General features: G+C 40.2%; 3 protein-coding genes across 5 annotated transcripts in view; 2 read left to right on the top strand and 1 right to left on the bottom strand.

Moving 5' to 3' along the window:
• Nucleotides 1-6,851, top strand: part of gdap1l1 (ganglioside induced differentiation associated protein 1-like 1) — a 15,136-nt gene extending 8,285 nt beyond the window's left edge. The window contains exons 3-6 of the mRNA XM_008318976.3: nucleotides 759-932; nucleotides 2,274-2,368; nucleotides 2,659-2,773; nucleotides 2,871-6,851. Of these exons, the coding sequence (XP_008317198.2) occupies nucleotides 759-932; nucleotides 2,274-2,368; nucleotides 2,659-2,773; nucleotides 2,871-3,214 (728 nt within the window). The 3' untranslated portion in view covers nucleotides 3,215-6,851. The remainder of the gene's footprint in view (nucleotides 1-758; nucleotides 933-2,273; nucleotides 2,369-2,658; nucleotides 2,774-2,870) is intronic.
• The window catches only part of fitm2 (fat storage inducing transmembrane protein 2), an 11,215-nt gene continuing 5,353 nt past the window's right edge, over nucleotides 5,723-11,584 (bottom strand). The window contains exons 1-2 of one of the 3 annotated variants that reach the window (XM_008318971.3): nucleotides 8,811-9,161; nucleotides 5,723-8,122 (exon numbers count right to left, since the gene is read on the bottom strand). In XM_008318971.3, coding sequence (XP_008317193.1) covers nucleotides 7,519-8,122; nucleotides 8,811-8,983 — 777 coding nt within the window. In that variant the 5' untranslated portion in view covers nucleotides 8,984-9,161 and the 3' untranslated portion in view covers nucleotides 5,723-7,518. The other 2 variants (XM_025059145.1, XM_025059144.1) reach the window with 2 other exon arrangements.
• The window catches only part of hnf4a (hepatocyte nuclear factor 4, alpha), a 17,130-nt gene continuing 16,734 nt past the window's right edge, over nucleotides 11,189-11,584 (top strand). The window contains exon 1 of the mRNA XM_008318974.3: nucleotides 11,189-11,219. Within this exon, the coding sequence (XP_008317196.2) occupies nucleotides 11,204-11,219 (16 nt within the window). The 5' untranslated portion in view covers nucleotides 11,189-11,203. The remainder of the gene's footprint in view (nucleotides 11,220-11,584) is intronic.

The raw sequence follows: 11,584 nt of genomic DNA on the forward strand, positions 1-11,584 counted from the left end.
TGTTGTTGTTGTTGTTGTTGTTGTTGTGTTTTGTTATTTTTTCGCTCTGATGTAACAGCTTTGTTAAATGAGTCCTGTGTTGCTCTTGTGCTTTCACTGATGAAATGAACTGCAATCATGTACGAACCTCAAACCTGGACTTAGATAGTGGTTTATAGAGCTCTGGTTTCTTACTAATGGAGAATATCCTTAGTTATTTTTTGTTGAAGGAGTGGCTCAATATTTTGGGAACAAATCCGTGCAAAAGTAAGGAAAAAAGTTTCACATGTTGAGTACCAAACAAAGATACAGTACACACATAAACGTGTTTCTGATGTTTTTCTATTAGTTGCCTGTGAAGTGGGGCTAAAAGCTATAAGAACAGATGTAATCACAGACACTCCATTTAGCGTTTTTCTTAGCAACCTAGCATTTTGTCTATACATCCAGTGAATACATGAATTCGTCTGTTCACTCAATTCGTTAAGGCAAACCCATTGTTTACCTACTGCTGTGTTACACAAAGCTAAATCTGAGGGTGATGGAGAACTGTGTAATTTTCTCTTGTGTAACGCCAAACTTGATGATATGGTTGCCTGGAAACCTCAGGTGCTGTGAGGCTAATAATACCAGAGCTTTGTCTGAGCCTGTGTTCCTAGACTCATGTCAGTGTGTGTCCTGGAACAACGGTGCTCTAAACAACTCTAACTCTAACCAACTAACAACACCATATTCTGTGTGTGTGTGTGTGTGTGTGTGTGTGGCCGTGTCCTCTCCAGACACGATGGCTCAGCTGATTCCTGACACAGAATCACCCCTCCACGATCGTGTGCAGCAGTATCGCCAGCTTCTCGACGGCCTGCCCATGGACGCTTACACACACGGCTGCATCCTCCATCCAGAGCTCACCATCGACTCTATGATCCCAAAGTACGCCACAGCAGAAATACGTAGTAAGTGAAGCCAGTGAAATTCCCAGAACAGGTTCTCCTCAGTCAAACTATGAAATAAACCGTTTACTTTTGGGAAATCCAAGTGACAAATGTCCGTGTAGGGCCTCATCTTCCCCAGTGTGAAGTGCTGGAAGATCGTAGATGAGATTATTGTCAGATAAAAAGTGATGAGCGTGGATCAGCGAATAACAAGGGAAGACTTAGCAGTTACAGTGAGAACATCACAGTCCACTGATGTGTATGTAACAGATATGTGCACGTGTGCATTGTTGCAGAATAACAGTGTGACAGTATGTTCTGCTGCACAATGACGTCAACACACGTTTGACGTCATGGAGAAATGCAAACAGTACGTGTTTACAGATGTGTGTGGTGGGTTTAACAATGAATTCGTTTTGAACACAAAAGTTTTATTAAGAAAGACTATGTTTGTACACAAACCACATTGGTTTTAAATTATATGTTTGTTAAACAAACACAGTCAATAAACAGTAATTAACCAAATCATTTATTATGCAGACTTTTTCATATCATTGATAAATATATTCTAGTTTTTATTTGCAGAACGGGGCTGCAAATGTGCAGAATGATTGCTGAGCAATTTGACGCTAGAAAAGTAACATCCTTGAACACAGCACGGTACTTCAGCATGTTATCAAAGCTAGGATAATAGGGCTGGAAGAACAATACAAGCTTTGTGTTCTACAGAGCGCCAACATGATATGAAAGTCCACGGCATTAACTATACTATTCTTGTTTTTTAAGAGACTGTATCGTCAATGAAAATGTTGCATTGTGAATAAATCCCAGTAGGTGGCAGTAGTCAACTCAGAACATTCAGTTCCCTTTCGGTTACGTCCAGAGAGGAAGTGAAGTCGCCGGTGTTAGCAGGCTTAGCTCTTGACCTAGCTGTTGTGAAGACTGGGGCGCAAAATGCTAGTTTCTAACATGCTAACGTGCTTGTGTTGTAATGTTGTGCTTCGTTTTGGCCTCGGGAGAATATGTCGTTAACGAGCAACGTTGTCGTTTCGCACGTACACAATAACTCGACAATAACATTAGTGCGGTGCTAAAACATGTCCGACACGCTAGAATCTAGATACTAGTGAATTGATAACATGTCACGCGTCTTCAGTTCAGTTCATATTCTTGTGTAAATGTTTTGAGCGCGTTTACATGATTATGTTTAGATTTATAAATTGACTTTAAAATGTGTACTTAGCACCACCTATAGGCCAGCGAAGAGAAGCCGCTTCGTCCACACTGGCGGGTTCAGTAGAGTTGTTTGTCCAGGTTGTTTTAAAGTAGACGGTTGATTATGTTTTGTGTGTGTGATTTAAGGACATTTGGCTAATGCTGCAACGGAACTGATGAAGTTGGACCACGAGGAACCTCAGCTAACAGAACCATACCTGTCCAAGCAGAAGAAGCTCATGGTCAGTCAGTGAGTCCATTTATAAAGGACAACATAAGAAAGACTAACAGTATATATTGAGACGTAATTATTATTATATATTTGTGTGTTGTGATGAAGGGTTTGATACGTGTTCCATTATCTTCATCCATTACAACCATGTAACAAATGGGAATGGAAATCAGTTAATCATTTTTTTCACTTTCATCCATCCATCATCGACCGCTTATCTGGAGCCTTTATTTATTTTAGATCCATCATCGACCGCTTATCCGGGGCCTTTTATTTATTTTAATTTCTCACAAATTCCAGGCAAAAATCTTAGATCATGACAACGTAAACTACTTGAAGAAAATTCTGGGAGAATTAGCCATGGTTTTAGATCAAGTGGAGGCTGAACTGGAGAAACGGAAACTAGAGTATCAAGGTATGTCCAAATTAAACGTTTACTTTTAAGAGTTACGTTGAAATAGCGATCAAAACATTTCCATCTATGATTGAGAAATCTTTATCGTTGTCCACAGGTCAGAAGTGTGAGTTGTGGCTATGTGGACCTGAATTTACACTAGCTGATATCTGCCTCGGAGCCTTGTTGCACAGGCTCAAGTTCTTGGGACTTTCTAAGAAATACTGGGAGGACGGCAGCCGACCCAACCTGCAGTCCTTTTTTATGCGTGTGCAAAAACGCTACGCTTTCCGCAAGGTCTTGGGCGACATCCACACAACCCTCCTGTCCGCAGTCCTACCCAACGCCTTTCGGATGGTAAAAAAGAAACCCCCGTCCTTCTTCGGGGCCTCGTTTCTCATGGGCTCTTTGGGAGGGATGGGCTACTTTGCCTACTGGTATTTAAAAAAGAAATACATGTAGTGAACGCCCTCTCCTTGTGTTAAATGTCTGTGTATTTGTGTGATGTTTCAACTTTTCTGTAATGTTTTATGACTGCAGGAAACATAATCAATCTATATAGAGAACACTATTACTTACATGGACAAACAAAGAAATATTAAAACATTCCATGATAAGAAATTCTCAACAGCACATTTTCTGGTAAACAATCTTTTTTTTTTTAACCCCCGTCATAAGATTTCTTTCCAGACATGTGCAGCCCCCTTTTTTGGTTGAAGGAAAATTCACTTTCACTGAAACTACAGTTTCTAACAGTTTCACAGTTTTACATTGACAGGGTGAACTGACCTTGGCAGGTCACTTAAGGCTTTGTCCAAATCTCTGCTTCATCCTCCTCCTCCTCCTCCTCCTCCTCCTCCTGAAACAGATCTTTAAACCACACACAAAGAACAGACGTAACTGTGCAGTTACAAAACCAGGTTCCATAATGGCATCTGAGCTTTTAAATGTCAGACCTCGACACGTAAGGCCAGTCCTTCCTGACGGGCTCAGCTCACTGTTGCTAGGTTCTGGAACTTTCTGAAATCAGCACATGAACTAATGAGGCTCCATTTTTACCCCTTAATGGAAAGTCTCCCAGTTTCTAACTAGTAACACTGCTGGACACAAATGTTTTAATTGCCGTTTACTTTGTTGTTGAATCTTAGATGAAAATATTTGACATGTACTGCAAAAGTAAACCGCGTATAACGTACTGTTGTGTTTGGGGTTTCAGCTTCTTTAATTAAGATAAATCAACATTCCTAAAGTTGATTAAAATCTTTTTTTCCCCCTCTTTATTGCTGTAACAGGCAGAAACCAAAACCAATGAGCAGGATTTGAGGAAATGATACAGCTCAGGTTGCATGGCATATGTAAGGATATTTTAAGACATTTTTTCCTACTGTTGTTTCTGAGCTGTGAGAAGGACAATGGCCGGGAAACAAACGAGAGGAACAGATCTAATTTATCAGACGGCTAGTAATGTTTGACTTTGTCTTAAGATTTCTCTTCAGAGGTTGATCCGATCCACCTCACTCCTTTAATTAGGTTTAACTAAAATAGTAGGTGCAAAACATTTTATTTCTTCGTACCTTTTGTTGTCACACATTTTGACTTGTACATATCGTAGACGACGTGTCCAACAACAGAACACAACAGTACCGTGACTGTTTTCATCCTTTGCTCAGCAACAAAGTAAATGAACATTTCACACTTAATGTCAAACAATTACTTTAAATGTCATTACATCGTGCACGAAATGACACACACGGACACGCTCATAGTCTATCTATAGTTTATTCAGGCCTCCAAAGGTCATACAGGTCACACATTGGTCCACCCTCACTTTCAGGACTCGGATGTTTTGTATCTTAGCTGTTTGAACGGTGACACTGAGCTGGTGGTAAAAGTTGTACATTCTGCGTAGATGGCACAAACACAGCTGTGTTGGGCTAATGATGTGTGTGTTTGCATGGGTACCTTCGAATTGTCTTTTTGAGTTGGCCCGACGCCCCGGGGGGGCAGAAACATCAATAACCACAGGTTTCTAAATGTTCTGCTGCCAAATGTAACCTTTAAAGCACCTGTGCACTGATGTGCACTGAAGACGGTCCCTCGGCCACGCTTCACTGCTGTGTTATGATTTTGTCCACCGCTCCTCCTCCTCCTCCTCCTCCATCTGCTCCTCCTCCTCCTCTTCCTCCTCCTCAAAGATGCAGGATTGTCTTTTACAGATAGATCATTTTAATTATACATTATCTCATCTATTTTGCTGCATTGAATTTTTAATGAGCTAAAAAGGGGTAAATAAGGGTGAACGGGGCAGGAGGTGAAATGCTGACTCATCTGAATGCAGAAGCTGCCTTTCATCCAAAACACAACTGAACGTGTGTCTTTGTTGTTTTGCTGAGGGGCAGCTGTGTCACTGAGGTTAAAGGTTAAAGGTAGCTTTTCATGGGTTGTTTTTGTACGCGCCTCGCTTTCTTCTGCTGCAGGAACTGATCTGTGCAGACAGTGACAGTGGTTTTCAACAGAATGTTGATGGAGATTATAAAGTACTGTAAGTGGTTAGAAAAAAAACCCCACGTTAGTCCAACATAGACCTCATGGTCCTACTGTTTGCAATCACTGCCTAGGTAGGTGTTACAAAGACTGATGGAAGCAGAGGTACAGCAGGCGACTCTGTACCAACGCCAGGCTCACAGGGCTCTCATTTAACAGTGGTTCATTTAAAAACTCAACTTGCGTTGCATAGCAACATGACAACCAAAAAATCTGGTGCAGCACTGACAAATCTATCTCTTATTTTTATCATTATATTGCATTTTTCCTTCACTGCTTAATCACTAAGTGCTATGTGACGTGAACATGCACAGCATAAAGCGTAAAGTGTTGCCACAGGTATCCACACACAGTACCTCTGTTTCCATCAGATGATTCAACATTTCAACCCAACCGAATTTAAAAAAAGAAATGAGTTAAAGTCACTCATTTTGAATTTTTATTGTGATCTGCTTTGGCGTCAAAACATACCAAAGAAAAGTTCAGAGTGAAACACACACAAACATCCTGTAAAACCTGGGGTGGTGTTGCACTGTATTTGTAATGATATTGTGGGCATCTTAAGACCCAAACACCACAGTCTTAACAGTCACCACTTAGGCTGCATTTGCACACAATTAAGGCCGAGTTCGACAACTGGATTATGACTAAATTCCTTCTCCCCCCTCCCAGTCAGATTTGTTATCTCATTTATAAAGATTGGGACAAGTTACAGCTGTAGTTTACTCAGTCCAATTTTGTCATTAAAACATTACATGTTGAGTTTTGAACAAGGCCAAATGCTGTAGATTAGAAATGTAAACTGGCCTGAATCAAACTGGCCTCTAAACCTACAAGTACTTCCAGGTTTTTATGAAAACACAGAACAGACACTGACATATAAATACCACCAGAGAAATTAAATCAACAGATAATCTGCAGGACACACGATATTTTGGTGAATTATTCTAGTTTTTGTTGACTTTCTCACGTGGAGCTCTTTACATATTTTGCTGTATGTCAAAACAGCCAATCTTCCTCTCACCCAGTCACGTGTCATGATGGATTTCATTTCTGTGTTCTCACTTGTTCTGAGTGAAGTCACGTCACCTGGAGGTTTAAATCTGTGCTTCTACGATCACATGGGAATCCATTTTGAGAATCCTAAAAAGTTGTAATTTGTGGTCATTATATTTCACTATTTTTTATTTATTTATTGTTTTTTTATATTTCTATATATTTGATTTATTTATGGTGCTTTTTATGATGTTCATGAGCCTTACTTTATTTTGTTGCCATCAATGACAAACAAATAAAAAAAAAAAGGAATACGCAGAATGTAGCTTTCACTTTGCTAGCAAGCAACTAACACTGCATGTTTTCAAGTCACGATAATTGGTTTATCACACAGTTACTTGGTTCTGACATTATTCCTAAAAATACTGATATCATTTAGAGCACACACATTAAATTAAAACAGGTTAATGTTCTTTCACCCCAAAAAATAGCAAAGCAATATTAGTACTTTGAACTGCTGTATTTGGCAACAATCACTCAGTAGATGTAAATAACATTTTTTTTTTAAATCATGGCAGTAACAGGATTCTCGTTGGATTTGAGAATAACCACAATCATTGTTTATGTTCTGGAAATAATACAATCGATGTCTATGACACTAAAAAATTAGCTTAACAAATTACCAGCGAATGTTGTGAACAAGATTAAAAATGAGACAGCTGACTAAAATCCCACATCAGGTTGAAACCTAATCTACCTGTTACTTGTTCAGTGTAGATTTATTCTAAAAACCCCTTTCACACATACTGTACATTGGTCTGCAAAAAAATATCCACACCATCAGTGTTGTACAATTGGAGTTGTAAACATTCTCAACTGTTCCCTCTAAAACATAAAATCCTAGGACTAATAATTAATCCTAATAAGGCAACAAGCTGGCCGACAGATGAAGGCTGAACACGTGGGCCACTGATGCTGACAATGACAAAGTTGAAGGTGGACAAAAGAGCAGCGTCTTGGCTTTGTCTCAGATTACCTGGAGTCATTTTAGGAACAGCAGCTGCCAAAGACTGTGGAGGAGCTGAGAGTCAGACCTCGTGGACAAAATGACCTTTCAGTGCTGAGGGAATAACTTTAAATAACATGCGAGCAGCTCATAACTGGACATGGATAACAACTGTAGTGTGTTACTGCGGCTTTAGGAACAGTGAATGTTGTACTGCGACTTAGGCGTGTTGTTTCTCCTCTTTTAGGTGACGCTGAGGCGGAAGTCCAGGTGACAGGGGGTTCAGATACCAGACCCGGTATGTGAGGTACCATGGCAGCAGCCCACACATGGTCCCTAACCACTTTTGGGTTTGATCATGAAAGTAAACAGAGGTACAGGTAAACATCCACACCCACATGATAATGATCAGATTGAGGGCCACGTAGAGCAGGTTGAGAACCATCCTGGGCAGCGCTGACAGACTGGTGGTCTTCATGGACGCCATGGGAGCTGTTTCCTCCATGATGAAAAGAGCAGAGTAGCACAGGATGAAGGAATGTCCCGAGATGTCGTAGCCGTCCCAGTGGAAGCCGGCGCGCCTGCAGGTGACTTTGGAGGTGAACTCCGTCTTTGTAATGTCTGCGGACGAAGGTTCAAAACAGACACCGCTGATGTCCTCGATGTAGAAGAATGTCTCGGTGAAGACGTACCAAATAGCTGTGGCCACCACCAAGGACAGGAGCCGCCGGCAGAGGAAGGTCCTGCTGAAGCAGGAGTTGGAAAGGAGCAGGAAGGGTGTCAGCAGCAGTAAGGTCCATCCCCAGGACAATTTGACAAAGTACCTGCAAAAGGAACACAACTTGGACTCAATGTAGCTGTAAATGTGAGACATTACTGTCAAAAGGAACACAACTTGGACTCAATGTTCGTTTGAATGTAGCTGTAAATGTGAGACATACATGACATACAACACAATGACATGGTTCCCTGGTTAAGATCTCAACTCACAAAGACAAAAGTAAGAATACTTCAGACGTATTTAATATTAATGTCAAAATCTCAGTTCACATTTACAGGACTGCATTTATAACTGCATAATATGGGCTACATGTACGTTTGATATTTTTTGTTGTCTTTTTGGACTATATTTAAATAATATCTGGTGTGACTTCTTGCTACTTTTGCGTAATTTTTATTTTTATTATCACTTTTTTGGTACAACTTTTTCTGACCTCGAGCAATTTCGGGGCTGTTATTTCTGTTGTTAACCGTTAGTACTGTTTTCTACAACTTGCAGTTACGATTTAATCACAACTCAAATAACATTTTCGAGAATTTTTTATTTTTTTTATTTTTTACAAAACAACAGCAGAATCACAAAACTATAGTCTCGCTACATAGGACTGGTTAGTTATTTCTACTAGGTTTCTTCACGACAGTCCGTGAAAAGGCTGAACTGTCAGTGAGCTTCAGGTGAACTCCCATTCTGGTTTTTTTAGCCATGCTAACAACAGAGCTAAAGCTACTCACACATTCAGGGCGTTTCTGCTGCTGCTGAAATACGTCTGTGGCACGAACTGCAGCTCCTTCAGAGCCGAGCCCACCACAGAGATGATTAAAAACGTCCAGGGGAAGAAGTGTCTAACACCCGGTATCCTCCACAGTGACACCAACTGATCCACAATGACATCCACCGCCGCCATGTTGACTACACACTCCACCTTTCCACCGGAAAACTTTGATAACACAGGACAGGACACGACAGCGGTATCGATCTTGTTAAACTGTGTAAGTTATTTAAATTATATAATTTCACCAAAAAAAGCTGTAAGACTTTAAATAGCACAGATAGCAATAGCATAATGTTAATTTTTAAATTTACTTTAAATAGCACAGATAGCAATAGCAAAATGTTAATTTTTTTAATTACTTTTTTTCTGTTTGGTCGTCTAGATCAGTGTCTAGGCACTGTTTGCATTTTGCTGCCACCTACTGTTTAAAACGGGTACTGTGTTTAAAAAGCAGTTCTTATGACCTTTCAATCCATCATTTGTTTTATTTTTTCTGCCCAGGGATTCTCAAAATAGGCTTTGCCAACCTCTGGACATATTTGAAGGCACGCCATGAGGTATGTTATATATTCTTTTAAATTCTTTTTATGAAATAACCAAATCAAATATCGTTTTGAACAGTAAATAGTTAATAACATCTATGTTAACTCCTAATTATATTAATATACAGTCATTTAATTGTATTTCTAATAACACATTGACATGATGTCATCAAACATACATAGGTAATGAAGAATTTTGATAAATATTTCATTTGTTTTTTTTCCCGAGGCTGAAACTGTCTTCATACGTACTGTAAATCCTAACTTTAGCCTGCTGAGTCACCGTCCTGCAAATACAGGTCTATAATTCTCCAAGTGTACGACAAGGTTTGTCCTTGATGCAGTCTGACTCAACAAACAAGCCTTTGTGGTAATGTGCTTTTCAGGCAGGACTGGAGAACTTAACTCAAGATGCCAAAAAATAAACAAACTTTTCTTGGAATGACTCACTTACAATACAGTAAAACTGAACTGCTGTTGTACTATTCACCTTCATTCTGATGCACACACCACAAAAGAAATGTATACCATGTTGTCAAAGGTCAAAAGGTGACCACTAGGTTTTCATGTACAAGTTTAATCCTGCAGTAATGCACTGGCTGGGCAGAGCTCATATATCAGTTTAATATAATATTAATATATTTTGGTGAGTGTGATTGGTTGGATTGAAACTGTTCGTCGAGCCTTTTTGAAACAGTGCTTTTTTAGATTTATGAGCGTAGTGTGGCTTTAATGTAAATGCTGCTGTAGGACGACAGGAGGAACTCATCTTTCTCAGGACTGTTTCCTGTCAGAAGCAGTCGCTGTGGTGCACTGAAAAACTGCACTGCTCTTAGTCATAAGATATAGTTGCTGTGAGGATTGTTCTGGTTTATGTGTGTAATGTTTCTTCTTGGGTAAATACAGGAGGCCGTTGAGTTCTTCCCCCTCTCCTCTGAGACATTATGGCCACAGTGTATGTGAGTGCCTACAGCTCATTGGTCAAAAAAAACAAAACAAAACAAAACAAAAACACATTATAAGTCACTAGTTCTCTCTGCTGTGAGAACACAGAGAATGGCCTGGTCCTTCACTATGATCAGACATTGATTTGAAACTCTTGAACATTTGGTTCTAAAAGCCACATTTCCATAAACTCACACACATGTACACATACACACACGTACAAAGTGTAGTTTTGTTATCTGTTTCTCTCTGCACCTGTCTGGCCGACCTGAATGATTGTAAACAGGTTAATATACTTTACTTTTGGATTCTGAAAATTAACAGATGTTTGTGGCATCGCTCAGACTCAGAGTGACTCTCCCCCTCAGTCAAAGCAAAAGTGTTGACGTCGGTGGCGCTCTTTGTTAGCTGCCACCTTCGGTACATTCTCCACTCCTCGCTCTTTTATGTGCATCCCCACCCTCGGCCCGTTTTCTTCTGTCAACTTCTTATTGACTCCACTCCATGTGGAGAAAACAGTGTTTGGTGATGAGGAAAAGGGAAAAGCACATAATCATTTTATGTCTATTTGAGTTTCTATCATCATGTTGCCATGGTTACAGCTGCTATATAGATTGGTGTCCATACGAGCCTAGTTACTGTTTAACCTCCCCACCCACATTTGCCCAGATTAGGAAAATCAATAAGATAACAGCAGCAACACGGGCCTTACCTCGCACCAACACTCCTCTCAGACCACACGGCCCGGCGCCAAACTTCCACTTTTTACACCTCCGGGCGAAGGAGGGAAAAGTGAATTAAAACAGATGCTGGACAGGAGGCAGACGACGACATGGTTAATGTAATCACACAAGTCACTTCCAGTATGGAACTTCCATTTGGTGAGTGCACGCCTTTGTTTTTCTGAACAACTTGGACACAAACAGGCTGAGTGGAACAGCTGAAATTTTTTAACTGATTTATTTTTTGTGCTGTATTTTCTGTGATTTGCGCGATATCAACTGTTCTGCTCTTCCTGTCGTCTGTTCCTCGGCTGATTGTTAGGGAAATACAGTATTATCGCCATTTGTGTCTGGCTTTTTCACACGGCCATAATCCAGGAGGTGTGTCACAGACGTGGAAGTTGTTGAAAACAGGCCATGGGAGCTGGGCCTGATGATGATGATGACGACGATGATGTTGAGTTGTGTTTACTGGAGAAGTTTAGGTTTTAGCATTATTACTGCTAAAACTTATGGAAATTAGT

Source organism: Cynoglossus semilaevis, chromosome 10, assembly GCF_000523025.1.
Source record: "Cynoglossus semilaevis isolate Cse_v1.0 chromosome 10, Cse_v1.0, whole genome shotgun sequence".
NCBI classification, from domain to species: Eukaryota; Metazoa; Chordata; class Actinopteri; order Pleuronectiformes; family Cynoglossidae; genus Cynoglossus; species Cynoglossus semilaevis.